The 26,438-nt window shown below is 40.0% G+C and overlaps 2 protein-coding genes across 4 annotated transcripts in view; both read left to right on the top strand.

Moving 5' to 3' along the window:
• The first annotated feature begins 60 nt into the window (after positions 1–60).
• LOC127523590 (muscarinic acetylcholine receptor M3-like) overlaps positions 61–26,438 on the top strand; it is a 62,997-nt gene continuing 36,619 nt past the window's right edge. Inside the window, exons 1-2 of one of the 2 annotated variants that reach the window (XM_051914491.1) lie at positions 131–203; positions 16,728–16,801. The gene's annotated coding sequence lies outside the window, so the exon portion shown is untranslated. Of the gene's footprint in view, positions 204–16,727; positions 16,802–26,438 lie in introns of both variants that reach the window. The other variant, XM_051914492.1, reaches the window with a different exon arrangement.
• LOC127523589 (muscarinic acetylcholine receptor M3-like) lies at positions 65–25,561 on the top strand. 2 transcript variants are annotated; one of them, XM_051914489.1, is made up of 3 exons: positions 131–203; positions 16,728–16,801; positions 23,655–25,561. In XM_051914489.1, the coding sequence occupies exon 3, from the start codon at positions 23,678–23,680 to the stop codon at positions 25,256–25,258; it is 1,581 nt and encodes a 526-aa protein (XP_051770449.1). In that variant the 5' UTR covers positions 131–203; positions 16,728–16,801; positions 23,655–23,677; the 3' UTR covers positions 25,259–25,561. The 2 variants fall into 2 exon arrangements, with proteins under 2 accessions (XP_051770450.1, XP_051770449.1); XM_051914490.1 differs by lacking the exon at positions 16,728–16,801 and having other exon boundaries at positions 65–203.

Below are 26,438 nucleotides of genomic sequence, written 5' to 3'. Positions count from 1 at the left end.
ACGTCACCGACACCGAATCCCGCCCCGAACCGCGAATCCATCATCCTCTCAGACGCGGTCGGACCTCGGAGCGGCTGGAGTGATGAGGAGAAAGATGAAGATGAAGTGATGATGTGGTGTTTGATGAGGACTGATCGCTTCAGGTGGATCTAAATGACTCAGTTTGGCTCAAATTCGGCTCAGTTTGGACTCAGCAAAGATTCGTAAGTTTTGAGTTGCAATACATTAATAATTATTCATAGGCATAGTTTTATTATTATTAAATATTATTTACCCGAATTCAGTCCAGTCCTGAGTGGTCAACTTTTGTAATATTTTTTTTATAATAATGTGATTTAAAAAAAAAAAAAAAAAAAAATGTATTATAGGGTTATTATAGGATAAAAATCAGTTATTATAGCCATCTTTATCTTCGATGTGGTTGTTTTTTCACTGGTTTTGGGAGGTTGAAGACTCGTGAACTGTTTCTCTGCGCTGGTTTTTGTGTTTAGAGAGTTTGTTTTTCTGTCAGCAGAAGAAGAATCATTGAGTCTCTCGAATCCAGTTCACTTCATTGCAATAGGATAAACCATCGCGAAATTAATTTTATACAGAGTGCATTGAAAAAATATAAAAATATTTCATTGATAAGTCAGTTTGATGCTTCCATTCAGAGTTTCAGATTTGATTGTTTTAGATTGTCTATTTCTCTTTTGCATCTTTTTGTGTTTTCTGCTCTCCGTCGGTTCTGCTTACATTCCCTCAGTCCCTCAACACACACACACAGAGAGAGAGAGTCTTGTCTGCAGTGTTTTATTAGGTGTTTATCAGGTGTCTTTTGTAACTCTGGGAGGAAAATCTTTTATTATGGAGTGTGTTTATATGGTTCAGTGGTGTGTGTGATTAATGCATTTATTTTTTAATGTTTATTTGTATCCTGTTACATGTCAGTGTCGCTTTTTATTGCCTTTTTTACCCTATCAAATGTTTTAGTAAATTAGGCATCATTTGAATGTTTAAAGACTCAAAATTCATCCTGTGAAAACCGTTTTGAAATTGCATTACTATGGAAACACTAATTTAAAACCTTTTAGTGGCTCAATTTTTGTGATATAACTTCAAATTTGGAACTTTGCTTTTGATTTTGCAGCAATTTGATAGTTTTATAGGTCGTGTGTGAGTGTGTGTGAGAGTGAGTGAGAGTGTGTGTGTGTGTGCGAGTGTTAGTGTGCGAGTGTGTGAGTGTGTGTTAATGTGTGCTAGTGTATGTGCGTGAGTGAGTGAGAGTGAGTGTGTGTGTGTGTGTGTGTTTTTGTGACACATCAGGACACAAATGTGTATAATGACATGGGTATGACAGGTATTACAGGGAGAGGGTGAGTTATGAGGACATTACTCCATGTCCCCATTTTTCAAAAGGCTTATAAATCACAGAATGAGTTTTTTTGAGAAAGTAAAAATGTGCACAGTTTTCTGTGATGGGTAGGGTTAGGGGTAGGAGTAGTGTAAAATACGGTTTGTACAGTATAAAAACCATCACGCCAATGGAATGCCCCACAATTCACAAAAACAAATGTGTGTGTGTGTGTGTGTGTGTGAGAGAGTGTGTGTGTCTCTTCATCAGCACATGTATAAATAGTCAGCGCACATGAATCTTCTTTAATGTGACTCTATATAAAAACTCTCTGTGGTTTCAGAGCCAAAGCCTCTTCAGGTCCAACTGTTAAATCAAATATTTGCTCAGTTCTTCATCCCGTGTGTCTCAGTAAATCCATCTGCCTGTTTATTCATCGGTCCTGCAGTCGGACCCTCTGAACGCTCGATTCCGACACCTGTTGAGAAGAAACACACACACGATTACTGATGAGCTGCTGGAGGAGCGACGGTCTGTTTGAGTCAGTTTCTGTTGTGTGCCAGAAGAGTTCAGCCCCTTAAAATAATTGTTTTGGGCTTTTTGAAGACGCTTTCCTCTAGTTTCGGTCTCATACTAAGATTTTCCTGATAATTTACTCACCCCCATGTCATCCAAGATATTTATGTCTTTCTTTCTTCAGTGGAAAAAAAATGGTTTCTGAGGAAAACATTCCAGGATTTTTCTCCATATAGTGGACTTCACTGGGGTTCAACGGGTTGAAGGTCCAAATGTCAGTTTCAGTGCAGCTTCAAAGAGCTCTACATGATCCCAGACGAGGAATAAGGGTCTTATCTAGAGAAACCATCGGCCATTTTCTAAAAAAAATAAACATTATACACTTTTTAACCACAAATGCTCGTCTTGCACTGCTCTGTGATGCTCCACGCATTACGTAATCATGTTGGAAAGGTCACGGTGGAAGTACCGCAGTAGGGCGAAAAACTCCATCTCATTTTCTCCTCAAACTTCAAAATCGTCCGACATCGTTGTTTTACCTTTTTTTTGTAAAGAGCATTTGACTTAATCTTTGTACTTTGCTTTGTACTGGATCGGTACTTCCGCCTACGTCACGCGTGACCTTTCCAACATGATTACGTAATGCGTGGAGCATCACAGAGCAGTGCAAGACGAGCATTTGTGGTTAAAAAGTATATCATTTTATTTTTTTTAGAAAATGGCCGATGGTTTCTCTAGATAAGACTCTTATTCCTCGTCTGGGATCGTGTAGAGCTCTTTGAAGCTGCACTGAAACTGACATTTCAACCCGTTGAACCCCAGTGAAGTCCACTATATGGAGAAAAATGCTGGAATGCTTTCCTCAGAAAACCATTTTTTTTCCACTGAAGAAAGAAAGACATGAACATCTTGGATGACATGGAGGTGAGTAAATTATCAGGAAAATTTCATTCTGAACTAATGCTTTAAGAATCACAGCTTGTTTGAGTGTTATGCACATCTTGGCATTTCCATCCAGCACTTTTGTTATACGATATCCCAAAATTCATATAAAGCTTGGATGGAAACACAGCTATTGCATGTGATGTCATTCTCTCCGAGTTTTGAAATTGAAAACCCTTGGTGTGTGTGTCTTGTGCACTATACTTCAACATTAGATTTATGTGTTTCCCAGGGAATGCGTGAACTGAAATGTAAAGCTTGACTGGATAAAAGCTTCTGCCAAATGCATGAATGTACATGAGTTTGTGTGAGGATGCTTTCTCCTGTAAATGAGCTCTGGCATCTGATCGCGGCGAGTCTAAAAGCTCTTCTGATGTTATTTTAATGCAGTCGCATTTAGAAACATCCACAATGCTTCACTCTCCATCATGCAGCTCTCGTCACTCAAAACAAGAAGAAATGCACCAATATCATTCAGGTTAGGGTTAGCAGCAAAACCACTAGACATCAGGTCACAGTAGTGGATCTATCATGTGGTGTATCATGTGATCTCAGGTCAGTAGTTGCTCTCTCTGGCGCTGTGAGTGAACAGATATAGATCAACACTTGACTGACCGATCACAACTAACTCAACTAGTTGTTTTATAATCCCTCTGTGAGACTCACTGAGACTCGGAGCAGGTGGAGAGAATCATTACTGTAATTATTCCTGATCATTTCATCTCTGCGCAGGAAGACGGTTTGTGTCTCAATCTCTAATTGCTGTCAGACGCCCATCTTTCTCTCTCTCTCTCTCTCTCTCTCTCTCTCTCTCACTTTAGGTTCAGTGTGAATCTCACTCTTAAAGGGATACTCCCCCTCTAAATGATCAATCTGTCATTTACTCACTTTCATGTCATTCCATACCTGTATGCTGTTGTTTTTTTCGCTAAATACAAAAGGAGAATTTTGACATTTTCACATATACGACAGCAGTTTATGGTGACTACGACGGTCCAGTAAGCAGCATTTTTGCATTGTGGCATTATATTAAATTCAGCAGAAAATACTACCATTATGTATACTTTACAATTGTTGTACTTTACAAATAATATTTTTAGGGGTTCAAGCGTGTAGCACTTTTTCCAAGGATCAGCATTCTCCCCTAAAAGTGATCAGACCAAACCGTAAGTCGTAGAGACTTGAAACTTTGAGAGCTGGTAGTACTCACACCGTCTACAACATCACCAAGGCTCGCCCTGATCGGCCTGACGGGGGCGCTACAGAGGTCAAAAGTACGAAATCACTCATAACTCCTAAATCATTAGCCGTTGGCTCAAGCCTCGGAGTCGTTTGTCGTTCTAGTAAAACTTTCGGGTATTTTCGGATGTTTTGAAAAACCTACTTTCTGAACTAGTCCTAAGTTTTTGGTCCGATCTGAACCAAACCAGTGCAGCAAGATTCTCTGGAGTCAGTAATTATCAAATAAGTTGAAATTTCGTTTCACGGTCTCTAAGGGCCGCCAAAACGTTCAAAGTGGGTGGAGCCACTTTTACTAAAATGGCTATAACTCGTGAATGGAATGAGATATTTTCACCAAATTTGGTACACCTGTGTAAGAGCTCATTTGGTGGTTGCATGAAAAAGGATACAGCGACTGGCCACTTGGTGGCGCTATAACAGGAAAAAAAAACATGAAAATGGTTATAACTACTTCATCGTTAGTCCGATCGACTTGAAAATTGGCATGCAGTGTCTTTGTCCGAGGTGCCATGATTGTCTGTGAGGACATTGATGTATCTCAAAAAACATGTCCGCCATTGGCCAATGAAATTTGAGCTGCTATCAGACAAGGTTAACGGAGGCCAATCGGAATGAAACTCACTGGGCTTATTTGACTCGCGGCCCTGGAGGCCTGTGAGAAATTTAAAAGAAATCGTCCACTGGGGGCGCCTTCACATTTTTCACGTGCATAAAGGATTGTGCATCACGCAATTTTCCGCACACGCCCACGACATTCATACCACATGGTAGAGCTCCTCATTCTGAGCAACTTTGCCTCTAGGACCGCCTCTGTCCATCGAATCGTTCGTTAAATATTGGAGATATTTTCAAAAACTAACTAAGTTTTCAGCTCAACCTCCATAAGCATTAAAAAGCTTTATAAACCATATATTTCCTATGGTAAATTGCCTGTATTTGCTGTAAATGGTCCTTTCCATCTAATGATAAAGATGGTTACAGGTTTGCTAATTAAAACATAATACCTTTTTACACATGTGCTGAAAGGCCTTAAAGTGCTTGAACCCTGATAATTGCTGCTCGCAGCTATATTTATTTTTGTTTTTGAGATTATAATAATGAGAATGAGATTTAATTGCATTAATCCAGCTAACAGGGAATGTTCTGGCAAAGTTATGAACAAACATTCTTCCAGTAACGTTAATAGAGCGTTCATTCAAAGTTATCTGGTCTTTAATAATGTTCTCAAAACATTAGCACAAAAACATTATTTATACTTAATTTATGGAGTGTTTCTTTTGTAAACAAAAAAAAACTAGACGTTCAGATAACATTCAGAAATAGCATTTTTATAACTTAATGGGAACATTAGCAAAACATTCTAGAACATATTTTTGTAAGCTGGGATAGTAGTGACTAACAATCAGTGGAGGAAATTTAAAGGATTCTTCAGTGAAACACAAAAGAATATGTTTTTTTTGTCCATACAGTGTAAGTCAATTCTTCAAAGAAAGAAAGGTACATACAGGTTTGAAACCACATGGGAGTGAATAAATAGTGACAGAATGATCATTTCTGGCTGAACTAGACCGTACTATTTATCAGCTTCTCAGATCAGGCTTTATTTTCATTATGTAACTTATATGTGATGAAATATGAGCTGCACATTTCTCTGTGATTCCCCGTCTCGGCTGAGCTCTCTATATCTGTCCAGCACACACATCCGGGAGGTTTCTGCCCGTTTTGGAGCTGCTCCGTCAGTTTCTCTCTACCGGAGAACATGGAGTCCGTCTCAGTTGATCTGGAGTCTTGGCAGCGATCAGATGTTGTGTTCAGTGGCGCGTGTCGTTAGGATATACATTAATTAGCATCAGCCGAGCTCAGGTCCACTGCAGGATCTGGATTTGATTAGCTGCTGACAGATAAAGCTGCATTACAGAACATGACATGATTTGCTCTGAACCGTAGGCCAGAGACCGGCGATATTAGAAGAGAAGAAGCTCGAGTGGGCGTTTGGACAGTTTTTATCCATTTATAGGGATGTTTGGGAACCGTTTGCTCACCATCACACAGTCAGGCAGTTTCTCTGAAAATGTAGATTGTAATGGGATTATGTGTTCTGAATACACTCTAAAAAATGCTGGGTTAAAAACAACCCAAGTTGGGTTGAAAATTGACAAACCCAACAGTTGGGTTAAATGTTTGACCAACCTGCTGAGCAGTTTTATTTAACCCAACTATTGATCAGAAATTTCTATGTCTCGCTTAAAATGAACCCAAATAGGTTGGAAATTAAAAATCAGACGCATAATTACTAGAGGCAACAATAATAATCAAAAGGTGAACATTTATAATAAATTTAATAAACATTTAATAAATTTATTATTTATTAAACTTGTTAATACATGTTAATTTCCAGTCTATTTTGGCTTCATTTTAGGCAAGCAATACAGTAATTTTTAAACAATAGTTGAGTTAAATAAAAATAACCCAGCAGGTTGGTCAAAACAACCCAATCGCTGGATTTGTCCATATTTAACCCAACTTGGGTTGTTTTTAACCCAGCATTTTTTAGTGTGTGCATTGCTTAAACAAATCCAATCAGACTCACGTCTAGCTGGAAAATGTACTAGAGATACCATTATTTTCACATCACTTTTCCTAGCAGACATCAGCGAATCATTGTACCTGAGATCAGTGGATTCATTTACATTTCAGGTGTTGGTTGAGTTTGAGCTCTTTCATTTGTATTTTGGAAAATAATGACTCCAGCAGAAAGTAATTAAATACAACAAATGTGTGCCGATAAGACGGTTAGCTGCCGTCTGAAGATAGAAACCCTCTTTTGTACAGTCCAGGACTCTTTGTTCTGCGTTCAGTTAATTAATTCACAGACATTTCAAAGTTAAAACAAGCTCCTGCACAATAAAGAAAGAATCAAGCGGTGGTGAATTTACAGAGCAGGATCTCTGGAGGAGTACTCATTCTCACAAACAAAAGCTGAAACACCTCTAAAGCTCGTTTAGAAGGATTGCAGATGAATCTGACTGCTTTAATCATTGATAATGACTGAAACAGAAACATTTACTAGACTGAAAGACGTTTGGTGATGCGCAGAAAACATCAACGGAGCTGCTTGTTTGTTTCTCTCATACATGCGTGTCTAATGTCTGTCACGTTCTGGCAGAAGCGATTGATGAATTGGCCGCACACATCGACAGATGAACGGCTTTGGACGTCGCTCAAGTTCTGCTGTACGTCGTGCGCAGCTCATGCGTCTCAATGATCCACGTCTACACATCCACCAACTGTTTAGTTTAAAACTGAAACTCTGATGTTGTAAAGCCCTTCTGCTCATTTGTACATGAACAGTCAGACAAAGACGGATGCACATTTAAGACGAGGCTTAAATATGTGAATGTGAATGAATAAACACGCTGTCCTTTACATCAACCTAACACCAGGAATGGTAAACGAATGATAATTACCCTGCTGTGGTCAACACTGAAAACTGTGAACTCTGAGAGAAATGATGCGGCTGCTTTTTTATTTCAGGTTCTGACAAAATATTTCCCTTAATCAGCCTGTTTCTGGTGTGGGCAGATCGATCTGTTTGAATCCTCCTCACACAAAATGGCTGTTCTAAACATCAGGCAGAAATATGATAGTGCCTTATACAGTGAGCCACATTATTCTACAGTCGAAAAATGCTGGGGTAAAAACAACCAAGTTGGGTTAAATATGGACAAACCCAGTGATTGGGTTGTTTTGACCCAGCAGTTGGGTTAGATGTTTGCCCAATGTGCTGGGTAGTTTTAATTTAATTCAGCTATTGTTTAAAAATTACTATGGTTGGCTTAAAATGAACCCAAAATAGGTTGGAAATTAACATTTATTAATAAGTTTAATAAATAATAAACATTTATTAAATTGCTCATTAATAAATGTTCACCTTTTGATTACTGTTGCCTCTAGTAATTATGTGTCTGATTTTTAATTGCCAACTGATTTTAAGCCAGCCATACAGTGATTTTTTAACAATAGTTGGGTGGGCAAACATTTAACCCAATCGCTGGGTTAAAACAACTCAATCGCTGGGTTAAAACAATCCAATCGCTGGGTTAAAACAACTCAATCGATGGGTTAAAACAACTCAATCGCTGGGTTAAAACAATCCAATCGCTGGGTTAAAACAACTCAATCGCTGGGTTAAAACAACTCAATCGCTGGGTTAAAACAATCCAATCGCTGGGTTAAAACAACTCAATCGATGGGTTAAAACAATCCAATCGCTGGGTTAAAACAACTCAATCACTGGGTTAAAACAACTCAATCGATGGGTTAAAACAATCCAATCGATGGGTTAAAACAACTCAATCGATGGGTTAAAACAACTCAATCGATGGGTTAAAACAATCTAATCGCTGGGTTAAAACAACTCAATCGCTGGGTTAAAACAATCTAATCGCTGGGTTAAAACAACTCAATCGCTGGGTTAAAACAATCCAATCGCTGGGTTAAAACAACTCAATCGATAGGTTAAAACAATCCAATCGCTGGGTTAAAACAACTCAATCGATGGGTTAAAACAATCTAATCGCTGGGTTAAAACAACCCAATCGCTGGGTTAAAACAACTCAATCGATGGGTTAAAACAACTGGGTTAAAACAATCTAATCGCTGGGTTAAAACAATCCCATCGATGGGTTAAAACAACTCAATCGATGGGTTAAAATGACCCAGTTGCTGGGTTAAAACAACCCATTCGCTGGGTTAAAACAACTCAATCGCTGGGTTAAAACAACTCAATCAATGGGTTAAAACAATCCAATCGCTGGGTTAAAACAACCCAATCGCTGGGTTAAAACAACTCAATCGATGGGTTAAAACAACTCAATCGATGGGTTAAAATGACCCAGTTGCTGGGTTAAAATGACCCAATCGATGGGTTAAAACAACTCAATCACTGGGTTAAAACAACCCAATCGCTGGGTTTAAACAACTCAATCGAAGCATTAGAACAACTCAATTGCTGGGTTAAAACAACTCAATCGATGGGTTAAAACGACCCAGCCGCTGGGTTAAAACGACCCAATCGATGGGTTAAAACGACTTAATCGATGGGTTAAAACAACTCAATCGATGGGTTAAAACAACTCAATCGATGAGTTAAAATGACCCAGTTGCTGGGTTAAAACGACCCAATCGATGGGTTAAAACAACTCAATCACTGGGTTAAAAGAACCCAATCGCTGGGTTCAAACAACTCAATCGAAGCATTAGAACAACTCAATTGCTGGGTTAAAACAACTCAATCGATGGGTTAAAACGACCCAGTCGCTGGGTTAAAACGACCCAATCGATGGGTTAAAACGACTTAATCGATGGATTAAAACAACCCAGTCACTGGGTTAAAACGACTCAATCACTGGGTTAAAACAACTCAATCGCTGGATTAAGACAACCCAATCGCTGGGTTAAAACAACTCAATCACTGGGTTAAAACAACTCAATCGCTGGGTTAAGACAACCCAATCGCTGGGTTAAGACAACCTAATCTCTGGGTTCAAACAACCCAATCGCTGGGTTAAAACAACTCAATCGATGGATTAAAACAACCCAGTCACTGGGTTAAAACGACCCAATCGCTGAGTTAAAACAACCCAATCGCTGGGTTAAAACAACTCAATCGATGGGTTAAAACAACCCAATTTTCTACCCAACTTGGGTTGTTTTAAACCCAGCATTTTTTAGGTGTAGGTTGGAAATGAACATTTATTAATATGTTTAATAAATAATAATTAAACAAACATTTATTAAATTGCTTATTAATAAATGTTCACCTTTTGATTACTACAGTCTAAAAAATGCCGGGTTAAAAACTAACCAAGTTGGATTGAAAATGGACAAATTTTTTGTTTTGTTTTGACCCAGCGGTTGGGTTAAATGCAGTTTTATTTAACCCAACTATTGTTTAAAATTTTCTATATGGCTGGCTTAAAATGAACTTAAAATGAATGATTTTTAATTTCCAACCTATTTTGGCTTCGTTTTAAGCCAGACATATAGTCATTTTTAAACAATAGTTGGGTTAAATAAAACTGCCAGCAGGTTGGTCAAACATTTAACCCAACCGCTGGGTCAAAACAAGCCAATCGCTTGGTTTGTCCATATGTAACCCAACATTTTTTAGAGTGATGTATTACGTTACATTTCCTAAAATGTTCCTGAGCCAAACCGTTATCTGCATTTATGTCAAAGATCCACAATTCAACCTCAGAAGAGACTGCAGGATTTTCTGACGAGATGTTTAGATGATCTCATGACAGAAGTCACTAGATTACGTTTCATTGATTCTCTTTCCACAGTGGCCCATAAAAATCAGCACCACACAAACCACACGGGATGAGCGACAGACAGATAAACACAACCTGCTCTCGTGGGGAAAACACGCATACATCTCTGGAAAATGAGAGAGTTTCCATTTCAAATGTCCATGACGACTCAAATCAATCAGCGCGGTTTCAGATCAACAGATTTTGCTCCCATTGAGACAAATTAACCAGCAGATTCAAATCAATCCATTTGAAAACATTCAACTTTTACTCCGTTGAGACACAAACCAACACAAATGCATTATTCTTCCTGACTGGCTTTGCTTTCTAAACTTATTTTAAGGAAACATGTTGAATATGGAAATGGACAAACCCAGCGACTGGGTTGTTTTAACCCAACAGTTGGGTTAAATGTTTGCCCAACCTGCTACCGGTAGTTTTATTATATAAGTTGAGAACATTATTAAAGACCCGATAACTTTGAATGAATGTTCTATTAATGTTGCTGGAAGAACGTTTGTTCATAGCTTTGAGAGAATGTTTCCGTTAGTGTTTTTAACTAATATCAGGCTTTATCATTGTCTGCACTAAATCAAGCTAAATGGGTTTGATGAACACTAGTTATTTGCTTGATTGGTTGATGTATTGATTGACATGATCCTGAAGGTAACAGGGTTTGTTTGATCTGCATGATGTTTGTTGATGGATTGTTTAATTAAACGTCTGATGTGAGTTTGTGTAATGGATTCTAATGGCGTCTCTGTGAACGGAAGGGCAGATTCTCTCTGATCTCCATTAGAAACACTCTCATGTTCATTTATGTGTTTACTGAGAGGACGCTGGTTTATTTATTGTAATTTGACTGAACTCTTTGTCTGTCATCTGTCATCTAACGACTGACGCTTTAATAATGAGCCGCTGAGGTGTCCATTAACCGTTAACCCAGTCTAATCATTCGACGTGTGTCTAGATGTCGGTCGTTTAACTGGGTGAATCTAACAAACTCTGTCATGGATGAGTTTTATTACACCTCAGAATCAAAATCAAGAAGAAATTATATTTCACAAAAGAAAATGAAGCCCTTTAAGACTTATTTTTTACAGCATTGTGATGTTATATTTATCTCATTCTTATAAATGTGGAAAATATATAATTTGCTGTGCATAAAAAATGTTTTTATAGGTATTTATTTCTATATAAAAAATGTATAAATAGTATTAGAGCATTGTATTGTTTATTGTACTGCTTTTAAATGATTGAGTAATTATCAGTAGCAGTAATTTGCATTATGATGATGAGAGTTGAATATGCCTAATTGTCTTAAAATGTAAAAAAAATAATTTCCTAAATGCAAAATATTGGATAATTTTTAGTTTAAGGGTGAAGTATAACCTGGATCTTTGTGAGATTCAGAACAGTTTCCAGTTCAATATGAAGCGAATCATTGAGTTTTAACGTTATTAAACGTCATCGTCAGAATCTCCTCGACGTCTGAAGGCTGGTTTGATGACTCTGGCTTTAATTAGTATAGCCTGTATTAGTGATGTCAGTTCTTTACAGGCTATGCTAATCTATGCCAGAATCATCAATGCATTGGAGTTTCCTCTGAAGACTGGACTGGAGTGAATCTCTGTTCTGGTGGTATATTATAGATATATATTAATAAAGTACAACCATTAAATACCTATGCTTATATTTTATCAGTGTCAAATAAAAGATTCCCATTATGAAAAGTTGCCCAAAATTGTGACAACATGCCCCGCTGTATATTTATTTTCCTTGCCAGTAGCAGTGGAGATGTTTGAGAATTAATGTTCTCTTGTGACGACCTGCCCCGGTTTGATTAATACTGTAGTTGTGATTGTGTGTCGCGGGACTCTGGAGGATTCAGAGTTCATTCAGATGGCACACAGCGGCGGCTCCTTTAACTACATACAAGCACTGCAATGAAAGTCGGAGATATTCTGCTTGACCAGTGAAGCTTTCGCTCAAATCCGCAGTCCTTTGATTTATGCAAAAGCAAAACAGAATAAACCCCGAGGATTTCCGTTCGCTTCCCCTCAGGCTGCTCTGCTGTAGAGAATTATTTCCTTTCCAAGTAACAAAAATTTGCAACAGTAATTGCACTAGATCTGTAGGATCTTTAGCTGTTGTTAAAATGGTTGGTTTAATTAGTCTTTAACCTGGTTATTTTGAGCAGGAGTTATATATATTTTTTAGAGGAATAAGAGTATTTTCCCATGCAAAACTCACTGTCATGATGCTACAGTGTATGCTTGGTTTACAGGCTGTTGCCACACAGTTGATAGGGTGTTCTGGGTGGTTGCTGAGGTGTTGCTAGGATGGTTGACAGGGTGTTCTGGGTGGTTGCTGAGGTGTTGCTAGGATGGTTGATAGGGTGTTCTGGGTGGTTGCTGAGGTGTTGCTAGGATGGTTGATAGGGTGTTCTGGGTGGTTACTGAGGTGTTGCTAGGATGGTTGCTAGGGTGTTCTAGGTGGTTGCTGAGGTGTTGCTATGCAGCTGCTAGGGTGTTCTGGGTCGTTGCTGAGGTGTTGCTAGGATGGTTGCTAGGGTGTTCTGGGTGGTTGCTGAGGTGTTTCTAGGATGGTTGCTAGGGTGTTCTGGGTGGTTGCTGAGGTGTTTCTAGGATGGTTGCTGGGGTGTTGCTATGCAGCTGCTAGGGTGTTCTGGGTGGTTGCTGAGGTGTTGCTAGGATGGTTGATAGGGTGTTCTGGGTGGTTACTGAGGTGTTGCTAGGATGGTTGCTAGGGTGTTCTAGGTGGTTGCTGAGGTGTTGCTATGCAGCTGCTAGGGTGTTCTGGGTCATTGCTGAGGTGTTGCTAGGATGGTTGCTAGGGTGTTCTGGGTGGTTGCTGAGGTGTTTCTAGGATGGTTGCTGGGGTGTTGCTATGCAGCTGCTAGGGTGTTCTGGGTGGTTGCTGAGGTGTTGCTAGGATGGTTGCTAGGGTGTTCTGGGTGGTTGCTGAGGTGTTGCTAGGATGGTTGACAGGGTGTTCTGGGTGGTTGCTGAGGTGTTGCTAGGATGGTTGATAGGGTGTTCTGGGTGGTTACTGAGGTGTTGCTAGGATGGTTGCTAGGGTGTTCTAGGTGGTTGCTGAGGTGTTGCTATGCAGCTGCTAGGGTGTTCTGGGTGGTTGCTGAGGTGTTGCTAGGATGGTTGCTAGGGTGTTCTGGGTGGTTGCTGAGGTGTTTCTAGGATGGTTGCTGGGGTGTTGCTATGCAGCTGCTAGGGTGTTCTGGGTGGTTGCTGAGGTGTTGCTAGGATGGTTGCTAGGGTGTTCTGTGTGGTTCTTGAGGTGTTGCTATACAGCTGCTAGGGTGTTCTGGGTGGTTGCTGAGGTGTTACTATGCAGCTGGGTGTTCTGGGTGGTTGCTGAGGTGTTGCTATGCAGCTGGGTGTTCTGGGTGGTTGCTGAGGTGTCATTATGCAGCTGCTAGGGTGTTCTGGGTGGTTGCTGAGGTGTTGCTATGCAGCTGGGTGTTCTGGGCGGTTGCAGAGGTGTTGCTATGCAGCAGGGTGTTCTGGATAGTTGCTGAGGTGTTGCTATGCAGCTGGGTGTTCTGGGTGGTTCTTGAGGTGTTGCTATGCAGCTGCTAGGGTGTTCTGGATGGTTGCTGAGGTGTTGCTATGCAGCTGCTAGGGTGTTCTGGATGGTTGCTGAGGTGTTGCTATACAGCTGGGTGTTCTAGGTGGTTCCTGAGGTTTTGCTATGCAGCTGGGTGTTCTGGGTGGTTGTTGAGGTGTTGCTATGCAGCTGGGTGTTCTGGGTTGTTCTTGAGGTGTTGCTATGCAGCTGCTAGGGTATTCTGGATGGTTGCTGAGGTGTTGCTATACAGCTGGGTGTTCTGGGTGGTTGCTGAGGTGTTGCTATGCAGCTTGGTGTTCTGGGTGGTTGCTGGGGTGTTGCTATGCAGCTTGGTGTTCTGGGTGGTTGCTGAGGTGTTGCTATACAGTTGCTAGGGTGTTCTGTGTGGTTCTTGAGGTGTTGCTATGCAGCTGCTAGGGTGTTCTGGATAGTTGCTGAGGTGTTGCTATGCAGCTGAGTGTTCTGGTTGGTTGCTGAGGTGTTGCTATGCAGCTGCTAGGGTGTTCTGGGTGGTTGCTAGGATTGCTAGAGCATGTTTCTTGGTGTTTTCTTTTTATCTGGTGTGAAAAGCATTGGTCTGTACACTGTAAAATACAAATTCCATGATCTGGCATCAAATCTTTTTTTCGTAGTGTCCAATCAACTTAGATTCACTAACGTTCACATGGTTGGCATTATTTGTGCTAGTCATTTATTTTAAGGCAACCACTTACTTTTTTAAGTAAAACAAATTATTTGTTTTACAGTGTAGATGATGGTGCAGGATGAGTTACGTGAAAATTATGAAGAATAATCCTGTTATAAAGCAGCAGTACTGATGTCATTTGATCGAAACATGAGGCCTGAGATTGGAGCGCATGCAGTACTGTGTTTGTGTGGATCATTATTAGATCGGCTCGAGCGGGTCAGATCAGTGACAGATTTATCCCAGGGTTCGTACGAGAGAGCGAGAGGATTTCCAGCTCCAGAACGACAGTAGACGTGTACAAAATCTGTGTGGCGAGGTCAGAAATCTCCTCGTTCAGATGGAGATTCAGCCTCAACGGACTCATTAGCATTTATAAAATATGCAAATCATCACCAGAATGGGTTTAGGGTTAGATTTTGATTACAGGCTTTTATATTTTGATTACAGGCTTTAGTTGAAATATACTGTACATGTGTCACACATTTACTGATGTTCAGTCTGTATTCGCTTTGCATTAAATTTAGTCTCAGAAGCTGCTGCCTTCACTGTCTGTCTTGTGAAATTGTTGTAACTAAACTGCATTTTAATGCTGGTCTCTGGCGTTTGTTTGGTTCAGTCTGTCTCTTTCTCATGTCGTGTTTGAAGAGTGTTTATTTCACTGCTTCTCATTTGTACTGAAATAGATCATCATACAAAATAAACAAAACATCCTTAAAATTAAACACTGAAGGCTTATTACTTATTACTTTACACCATTATAGTAAGTTTTATCATTCAGTATTGTTCTTCCCAGTTGTCCAGAACAGACTTGAGATGCTTTTCTGTCTGGACTCATCATCTGATGTTTGAGGTGAGTGTGTCTTACAGAGTCGTCAGGACTGAGAAAAGCATTCGTCGGCTTCTTTACCATCTCTGCATCTGTACAGTGATTGAAAGCGGCAGTAACACACAGTGCTGCAGATATCAGTCACTGCCGAGATACAGAGACCTTCTTCAGGAGCTCCGGCCATTCAAAAAATTAATAGCTTTAATATTCTCAGAGCGAGGAACACGTACGATAGAAGGCCACACACACACTCACACTCACACTCTATAAATATAAATCTGGTTAGAAGCTTATATATTCTACTGAAAATCAGGATCCTAAAGTACAGTGTAGAACATTTACAACATGTAAAACTGACGTCCAGTTTGTTTGGTCGTCGATCTGACGGCCTCTGAGATCCTGATTCACGTGTGTCATCATAATGAGAGTCTTGAGTTTGTTTTCAGATGTTTGTGTGTCTTTAACGGAGTCAAACGAACAGACTGTGAGCTTAACGATAATGAGAGACGGCTTCAGTTTGAGTCGTTCAGTGTTTGATTCAGCACAGACTCACTGGCTGAACACTAAACCTTTCATTCCTTTGACTTCAGTCTGTTTTGGTCTGCGGTGATTTATTGACACACTACTGTATGACGATTATGTGTAATGTAATTGATTACATTCTGTGATTTGGAATCAGTAACCGACTACAATTTGTAAATACTGGTTATTTATTAAAGCAAATATTTGTGGTGTAACTGAGTGCCGGTGCAGTTTGCTGACCAATGTTCAGAACAACACAGACGAACTCTAGTGAATAACACTGATCTCCGATCAGTCAGCCTGTAATTGTGGCGTGATTCAGTGTTTTGGGTTCTCGTGTGATATTTCAGGCAGCCGTTATCGGCCCTGAACCAGAGCTTTAATCCCATTCCCATCTAACCTGCGTGCTGAACCGCAGCTCGGAAAACCCTTTGAATGTTTATTGATGCTTTAGATAGCAGGAAGATTAATGCGTATTTAAAGAGCTGAGTAAACATATTGAAAGACATCTCATCCATCAGAATAATTCAAGCAGATAATGAGCCTATTTTAGTGGTTCTGCTCGACTCAGAATAGCTAATGTGTTTCTGCAGTAGTGAAGTGAAAAGACAAACGCTCTGCGAGACCTTAGATAACACTGGATGAGCAGGATAATATGAGAATAATATGAATTCAGCTCAATGAGTATGAAGGACTGATGATCTGAAGCTCTGTGTGTGAATGTGTGTTTTTCAGTGACGGCCGCAGATGTTGAACAGACACACATGAGATCCAGCGGAGCCACCGATGAGCTTTAATCAGGAGTTACGGTGAGAAAACAGATGGGACAAACTGTTCTGGTGTCAAAAACACCATGAAATAATCATTGAAGTCCACAGGATGGATTTGAGATTTTTTATGCATTCATCCCAATAGTATGGAAGCTTGTTTCTGACACTAAATAAAAAAATTAAAAAGATAATTGTGACTTTTTATCTCACAATTTGGACTTTTTTTCCTTGCAATTGTGAGTTTGCATCTCACAATTCTGACTTTATAACTCGCAATTGAGTTTATATCTCACAATTCTGAATTGTGAGAAAAAAGTCAGATATAAAGTCAGAATTGCAAGAATAAAAAAAGTCAGAATTGTGAGAAATAAACTATATATCTTGCAATTATGACTTTAAAATTCGCAATTGAGTTTATCTCGCAATTCTGAGAAAAAAAACTCAAAATTGTGAGAAAAAGAGAATTGCGAGATATAAACTCGCAATTCTGACTTTATAACTCGCAATTCTGACTATATCTCGTAATTTTGACTTCGTCACGCAACTCTGACTTTATATCTCGCAATTCGGACTTTATATCTCGTAATTCTGACTTTGTCACGCAATTCAGACTTTATATCTCACAATTCGGACTTTATAACTTGCAACTGGGACTTTATAACTCATAATTCTGACTTTATAACTCACAATTCAGACTTTATATCTCACAATTCGGACTTTATATCTCACAATTCGGACTTTATAACTTGCAATTGGGACTTTATAACTCGTAATTCTGACTTTATAACTCGCAATTCAGACTTTATATCTCACAATTCGGACTTTATATCTCACAATTCGGACTTTATAACTCGCAATTCTGACTTTATAACTCACAATTCGGACTTTATATCTCGCAAATCGGACTTTATAACTCGTAATTCTAATTTTGTCATGCAATTCGGACTTTACGTCTCACAATTCGGACTTTATAAGTCGCAATTCGGACTTTATAACTTGTAAATTCTGACTTTGTTGCGCAATTCTTTATATCATGCAATTCTGACTTTATATTTTGCAATTCTGACATTATATCTCGCAGTTCTTTTTCTTGCAATTCTGACTTTATTTTTTTCGCAATTCTGACTGCAATTCTGACTTTACATCACGCAATTCTGACTTTATAAATATATATATAAAGAGTTATAAAAGAAAAAAAGTCAGAACTGTGAGACAAAAAGTCTCAATTACCTTTTTTATTTCATGGCAGAAGCAAGCTTCCATACATTAGATATTAGTCTGATCTACTTATGTATTTTAAATGATGACCTTTTATTGCTTGTTTAACTAATGTAAACGTCAATCAAAGTGTTCATGAACCACATCAGTGGCATTTCTGTATTTAACAGTGAAGAAACTGAGCGGGTGGATCGTGTGCATGTCGTCTGTTGTGCGTTTTCTGTTCAGGAACATTCAGTGATGGTAAACGGGTGTAAATGAGCAGGTGGAGCGCTTTCTGACATGAATCATGACCTGCGTGTCCTTTCCGGCTTTATGCTGTGAAGATTATTAGAATTATGGCAGCAGTACGGGCAGCATTAATGGCCACGTCTGGTCCTGCTGCTAATGTTAATCACAGCGCAGAGAGAGACCGAGAGGTCAGGCCTTATTTCCCTGCCTGATAAATGATCATCAATGAGTCCATGTTTATGAAATGCTGTTATTACATTGCATATGTAGCCTGTATATCACTGAAAGGAATCTCATGGTGTCTCTTCATCTGTGTGTCTCTGTGATGGAGAGACTCTCGTATTCCTCCGAGACGTTTCTCTTGTATAATGTCATAGTCAGTGGAAAGTAAATGATGTTCCAGGCGGGGGAGAGTTTTCACAGATAATGTGCAAATTTGAATTATTTCTGTTTCCAAGAGCACTGCCAAAAAATCCAGCGTTTGTCTGATATTTTAGTGTGTCTTTCATGGTGTTTTTGGGTAAAATGATGGAAACAAAAGCCATCATCAAACATTTTTGTCTGGTTTTCCAGCACAAATATCTAAACATTCTCAAATCAAGATACATTTACTGCAAAAGCAAAATGACTGAAGATATTGAGGCTTGTTTCTTGTATCAAAATTAAGCTTAAAATAAGAACAAATATCTGTCAGTGGAGTCAGAAAAAAAAATCAACCTAATTCAAAGGGAAAACAAGATTATTTTTCACACCCCAAGCAAAAGCTTGCATCATTTTGACTCATTTTTTTCAGAAAACAAAACTTAATATCTTCAGTCATTTTGCTTCTCCATTAAATGTATTTTGATATAAGAATGTTTAGATATTTGTGCTGGAAAACGACAGAAACACTGAGGAAGAAATCAGGTAGAAACAAGCCCTATAAAGAAGCACTTCCAAAGCTTGTGTTACTCATCATTTGTCATTGTCATATTCTCGTGTCTCTAACAGAACGTTGGACAGTTTGTCATGATCTTTATGAGTAATAATAGCTGATCAGATAAATCATCTTCCCAAAGACAGTCAGTGTTTATATGATATTAACTAAAATCACAAATAAACACATTATGTATATTTTCATTCTGTCACTTTGCTGGCAGGAGAAACATTGTCTTTTTCTAAATAAATCTGGGGCAAACAATAAAAGACCTTTAGTTATGAAAGTCTGTTAAATTGCTAAACGCGGGTTGAAATGTTGGTTTTCCGTCTCTGGGATCTTCAGGACGTCTAGCAGCAGTTTTGGAGAACGTTACTTTCAAATATAACATTATCACATTACTTCTACAATCATGATCTAGTAGTGACACTTGATTTGAATAACCCAGCTGTCAATCAGACGCATCATGACAGACTGGTGTTCATCTGTTTCAATGAAGATCTCAGCGCTGAAAGAGTGTTTGTTCATTAATGAGGAGAACTCAATTAAATATTTCACATCATCACTGCTGTGACACATTAAACTTCTCAAACACCACAACAGTAAGACACACACTGATGTGTTTGTTTAATGCACACTACCATTCAGAAGTTTGGGGTCGGTAAGATTTTTTAATGTTTTTGAAAGAAGTTTCAGACACTCAGACCTAAAAAATCCCACAATGCACCGTGAAAACCAGGGAGCACTATGTTCACTTAACAGAAGTTCTGAAGCACAAAACATAAATTGTGCAAGCCGACATGTGATAGAGTTTTTAAAAAATGCACACGCACGTGTTTGTGAGTGTGTGTGAGAGCATGTGTGAGTGTGTATGTGTGTGCGAGTGTGTGTGTGTACGTGTGTGTGCATGTGAGTGAATATGTGTGTGTGCGCGTGAGTGTGTGTGTGTGTGTGAGTGCGTGTCTGCATGTGTGTTAGTGGGTGTGAGTGTGCGCAAGTGAGCGAGTGTCTGTGTGAGTGTGTGCGCGAGTGTGAGTGTGTGCATGTGAGTATGTGTGTGTGAGTGTGTGTCTGCATGTGTGTTAGTGGGTGTGAGTGTGCGCAAGTGAGTGTGCGAGTATGTGTGCGTGTGCATGTTCGAGTGTGTACAAGTGTGTATGTGTGTGTGAGTGTGCGTGAGAGTGTGGGTCAGTGTGCGTGGGTGTGTGTGAGTGTGTGCATGTGAGTGAGTATGTGTGCGTGTGTGTGTGTGTGTTTTTGTGACATATCAGGACACAAATGTGTATAATGACATGGGTATGACAGGTATTACAGGGAGAGGGTGAGTTATGAGGACATTACTCCATGTCCCCATTTTTCAAAAGGCTTATAAATCACAGAATGAGTTTTTGTGAGAAAGTAAAAATGCACAGTTTCCTGTGATGGGTAGGGTTAGGGGTAGTGTAGGGTGATAGAAAATACGGTTTGTACAGTATAAAAACCATTACGCCTATGGAATGCCCCACAATTCACAAAAACAAATGTGTGTGTGTGTGTGTGTGTGTTCTGGGGTTTGAGTGGGTTTTAGTCTCGAGTGTGACTGTGAAGCACAACAGATGGTCTCATAGCTGAGTGACACACACACACACACTAATTAACAGAGAGCTGGCTGACATCTGCGACCCTTGACCTTCAGCTGACCTCAGGTGTGTGTTTTCACTTTGAGGCCAAAACTGTGAGCTGAATGTGACAAAACCTCCTGGTGCTGATGAAAACTGCAAAATATGTATTTTTGATATAATTTTTTTTTTTTTGAGTTGTTAATTTATGTATGTCCATATATATCAGACTGATGATTTTGTCCTGATTCCTCTCTGCATGTAAACACTTTCACTGGTGTTCATGTCTGTCTAAGTTTTGATGTCACAATCAGAGGACAAAACATTGATTTCAGGGTCTCATGTTTTAATGTGTTTTTATGATACGCTGATTTTCGATGGTTATCAATGTTTTGTGCATCTCAGTGTGAGTCACTGTGAAGGACATCATGATGATGTTTGAAGATCAAATCCACATAATGAATGTTTATTTAACAGTGCTGAGTGTTTATCAGTGTCTGTGTATATGAGACATATGAGTTTAACATTAAAGGGTTAGTTCACCCAAAAAATAATGTCATTTATTACTCACTCTCATGTCGTTCCACACCCGTAAGACCTTCGTTTATCTTCGGAACACAAATTAAGATATTTTTGATGAAATCCGATGGCTCAGTGAGGCCTGCATAGCCAGCAATGACATTTCCTCTCTCAAGATCCATTAATGTACTAAAAACATATTTAAAAACATTATTTTTGGTGCGCCAAAAAAAACCAAAATAGCGACTTATATAGTGATGGCCGATTTCAAAACACTGCTTCATGAAGCTTCGGAGCGTTATGAATCAGCGTGTCGAATCAGCGGTTCGGAGCGCCAAAGTCACATGATTTCAGCAGTTTGGCGGTTTGACATGCGATCTGAATCATGATTCGACACAAAAGATTCATAACGCTCCGAAGCTTCATGAAGCAGTGTTTTGAAATCGCCCATCACTGTATAAGTCGTTATTTTGTTTTTTTTGGCGCACCAAAAATATTCCCGTCGCTTTATAATATTAATATTGAACCACTGTACTCACATGAACTGATTTAAATATGTTTTTAGTACATTAATGGATCTTGAGAGACGAAATGTCATTGCTGGCTATGCAGGCCTCACTGAGCCATCGGATTTCAACAAAAATATCTTAATTTGTGTTATGAAGATTAACGAAGGTCTTACGGGTGTGGAACGACATGAGGGTGAGTAATTAATGACATTATTTTCATTTTTGGGTGAAATAACCCTTTAATATATATGTTAATAGGCCTATTTTTATTAATTTATGTGTTTTGTTTTGTTTTGTGTGCATTGCAGGTAAAGTTTAGTTTTAGTTTGTCTTTAGTTCACGTATGTGTGAGTGTGTGTGTGTGTGTGGTTGTGTAATATTATGAATCAAATCTAAAGAGGATATTAAAATTTCACAGTTTGAATTAGGTGTGTAAATGAATCATGTGGGTTATTAATTTGGACATGTATTTTAATAATTCTGCTATCCACAGGGTGTTATGAATTAAACCCGTCTCATGATGTGAATCAATATCATATATGACTCAAAGCCCACAGATGAAAACAACATTATGAGCCTGATGATTGAATACAGACATCATAAACAGAGACACACGAGATACAGAGACGAGAGATCGGGATCAGATGAAGGAGCTCGTTCACGATCGTTTCCTCCTGTCTGTCTGTCTCTCTGGTGTCTCTTGTCAGGTTGATCTGTTACGTGGATCCGTCCGCAGTTTGACGTTGAGTTTTGTCACTGTGTGTCTGTGCAATCAAACTCAAACATCCTGAAAACATCAAACAATCACTGATAATCTTCCTCTTCCTGTGGATCGTGATACTTCTGACTGCTACCTGACAGATAACAGAGCTGTTGTGAGAAATAAAGAAGTATATAATGTAATATAATTATATTTTTTGTTTCTTTTTACTAATACTTTTTAAATAGAGGCAATATGTTATTAAAGCATTAGTTCACTTCAGAATTCAAATCTCCTGATAATTTACTCTCCTCCATGTCATCCAAGATGTTCATGTCTTTCTTTCTTCAGTGGAAAAGAAATGAAGGTTTTTGAGGAAAACATTCCAGGATTTTTCTCCATATAGTGGACTTCACTGGGGTTCAACGGGTTGAAGGTCCAAATGTCAGTTTCAGTGCAGCTTCAAAGAGCTCTACATGATCCCAGACGAGGAATAAGAGTCTTATCTAGAGAAACCATCGGCCATTTTCTAAAAATAATAAAAATTATACACTTTTTAACCACAAATGCTCGTCTTGCACTGCTCTGTGATGCTCCACGCATTACGTAATCACGTTGGAAAGGTCACGTGTGACGTAGGCGGAAGTAAAGTGAACATGCAAAGACTAAGTCAAACGCTCTTTACAAAAAAAAAAGGTAAAACAACGATTTCGGACGATTTTGAAGTTGGAGGAGAAAATGAAATGGAGTATTGCGCCCTACCGCGGTACTTCCGCCTACGTCACGCGTGACCTTTCCAACATGATTACGTAATGCGTGGAGCATCACAGAGCAGTGCAAGATGAGCATTTGTGGTTAAAAAGTATATAATTTTTGTTTTTTTTAGAAAATGGCCGATGGTTTCTCTAGATAAGACTCTTATTCCTCGTCTGGGATCGTGTAGAGCTCTTTGAAGCTGCACTGAAACTGACATTTGGACCTTCAACCCGTTGAACCCCAGTGAAGTCCACTATATGGAGAAAAATCCTGGAATGTTTTCCTCAAAAACCTTCATTTCTTTTTCACTGAAGAAAGAAAGACATGAACATCTTGGATGACATGGGGGCGAGTAAACTATCAGGAGATTTGAATTCTGAAGTGAACTAATCCTTTAACTAGTTGTTTGTGTCGTTCTCTCATGCTAATACCTCTTGTCTGTCAGCTTCGCCCACAGAATATGCCACCATGAACCTGACGCTGAGCGCCGAGCCTGGAATATTCCTGACCAACAGCTCCCCGGGGATGCGGGCCTACCTCGTCACAGCGTTCGTACCACATGACGTCCAGACCGATCGGCCTGCCAACGATTCGCTCCTGGCCAATTTGACCGGCAGACACAATGGCACGTCGCCTGTGACGTACGACCCGCTCGGTGGCCACACCGTCTGGCAGGTCGTGATGATCGTATTCTTGTGTGGCTCGCTTTCCTTAGTCACCATCATCGGGAACATCCTGGTCCTGGTGTCTTTTAAAGTCAACAAGCAGTTGAAGACGGTGAACAACTATTACTTGCTCAGCCTGGCATTCGCCGACCTCATTATCGGTGTGCTTTCTATGAATCTCTACACCACTTACATCATCATGAACCAATGGACTCTCGGGAACTGGGCGTGTGACTTGTGGTTGGCCATTGATTATGTGGCCAGCAACGCGTCCGTCATGAACCTTCTGGTCATCAGCTTCGACAGGTACTTCTCCGTCACGCGCCCGCTGACCTACCGAGCCAAACGGACCACCAAACGAGCCATGACCATGATCGGACTCGCCTGGTCCATTTCGTTCATCCTATGGGCGCCGGCCATCCTCTTCTGGCAGTATTTCGTGGGAAAGCGGACGGTCAAGTCGCACGAATGCTACATCCAGTTCCTCTCGGAGCCGATCACTACGTTTTGTACGGCTATTGCCGCGTTCTACCTGCCCGTCACCATCATGACCGTCCTCTACTGGCGGATCTACAGGGAGACGGAGAACCGTTCCAAGGAGCTGGCTGGGTTGAAGGGTTCAGGAAACCAAGGGAATCCGGAAGAACCGGGAAGCTCACGCAGTCACAGCAGTTACGAGCTGCATCCGTCCAGCAAGAGAAGTTCTGGGAAAATGAAAGCGGGACGTTTGTGGTTCTGGCCGTCGAGTCGAACATCCGGCAGCGGCGACACGGACCGCAGCAGCAGCGACAGCTGGAATAACAATGAGACGGCCGTGTCTATCGACCAATCGGACGATGATGAAGAAGAGTACATTGAAGACGCCCGTCCCATCTACTCCGTCACGCTCGAAGGACGCAGAGACTCCGAAAGCCTCCAACCGACGGACACAGAGGCAAGACCATCCAGAAAGGGATGTTCCTCAGCACTGAAAGACCAACCCAACGCCAACATCTCTCACAAAGACACCAAACGCTTCACCTGCAAGACCAAAACGCAGGTCAACAAGCGCAAAAAGATGTCTCTGGTGAAAGAGAAGAAGGCGGCGCAGACGCTAAGCGCCATTCTCCTGGCCTTCATCATCACTTGGACGCCGTATAACATCATGGTCCTGCTGAACGCGTTCTGTGACGGGTGCATCCCCGCCACGCTGTGGGCTCTGGGTTACTGGCTGTGTTACGTCAACAGCACAGTCAATCCCATGTGTTACGCTCTCTGCAACAAAACCTTCCGCACCACCTTCAGATCCATCTTGCTGTGTCAGTGGCGTCAGAAGAAACCCAACAAACCGCATATCCAGCAGAGACAGGCAGCGGCGACCTACCGGAAACAAAGTCCGGATTGAAGGTCGACATTGTGCGTTTGTTTCTGAAGGGCTGTGCAGTATTGATGTTTATAGGTGCCTCAGTTAAACACTGCAAACGTGATGCTCTTCCTCTTGTTTTCCAGTACAAATATCTAAACATTCTTAAATCAAGATACATTTACTGGAGAAGCAAAATTATATATAATAAGTAGGGTTGTCAAAAGTACCGACTTCTGTACCAAGTCGGTAGTGAAATTTTAAAAATGTGACTATACCAGCATTTTCAACGGATTCTTAAACACCTCTGATTGGCCATTGTGTTCATGTGCTCAACAGATATGTCTGTGATTGGCTACAATGATCAACGCTTCAAAAACATGTTGTAAATAGAAACCTTTGACGCTCTTCACCGAGCGCTTACACAGACACACACAGGAGCGTTTGAAAGCAGGCGTCTATCAGCGGATATATTAGGGATTAGCGGATATTCAAAAGCTTCCGTGTGTATCTGTGTAATTGCTTGGTGAAGAGCGTCAAAGGTTTCTATTTACAACATGTTTTTGAAGCGTTGATCATTGTTGCCAATCACAGACATATCTGTTGAGCGTGTGAACACAGTGGCCAATCAGAGGTGTTTAAAAATCCACTCAACAGCGTTCAAAATGCTAGAGGGAGACGCTGATATCGTCACATTTTAAAAATGTCAGTACCGAAGTCGGTACTTTTGACAACCCTAATATTAAGACTTGTTTTCTGACAAGTGCATCAAAATTAAGTGAGTTTGGTCAGAAAAATTATTTTGAATTAAGTTTGTTTTTCTAACCCGACTAGATATATTTTTCAGAAAATAAGAGCATTTTGCTTCTCAAGTAAATGCGTTTTGATTTAAGAATATTTAGATATTTGAACTGGAAAAAAAAAAAATTCTGAGGAAGAAAGTCATTTTTTTTTTGCAGTGAAGCCATCAAACACGGATCGTGTGACTTCAAAATCAACCACTAGAAACATTTTCTGCACCCTGTACATATGAAATTAAAGGTTTTCTTTCCTGTGTTGATGCATTTCCTACTGAAACTAAAAGTTGGGGTGGTACATACAGTATTTAAGGGCTCATCCTTTTTTTTACATTTACATTTATGCATTTGGCAGACGCTTTTATCCAAAGCGACTTTATACACATTTACATTTGATCAGTTCTTGCTTTCCATGGGAATCGAAC

The sequence above is a fragment of the Ctenopharyngodon idella genome, chromosome 12, assembly GCF_019924925.1.
Source record: "Ctenopharyngodon idella isolate HZGC_01 chromosome 12, HZGC01, whole genome shotgun sequence".
In the NCBI taxonomy this organism is placed as follows: domain Eukaryota; kingdom Metazoa; phylum Chordata; class Actinopteri; order Cypriniformes; family Xenocyprididae; genus Ctenopharyngodon; species Ctenopharyngodon idella.
Note: the sequence above shows the minus strand (reverse complement) of the source record. Positions and strands in the feature narration are given on the sequence as shown.

What these genes read in the sequence shown, in the direction of transcription:
- LOC127523589 (XM_051914490.1), top strand. Translation starts at nt 23,678, where the DNA reads ATGAACCTGACGCTGAGCGCCGAGCCTGGAATATTCCTGACCAACAGC.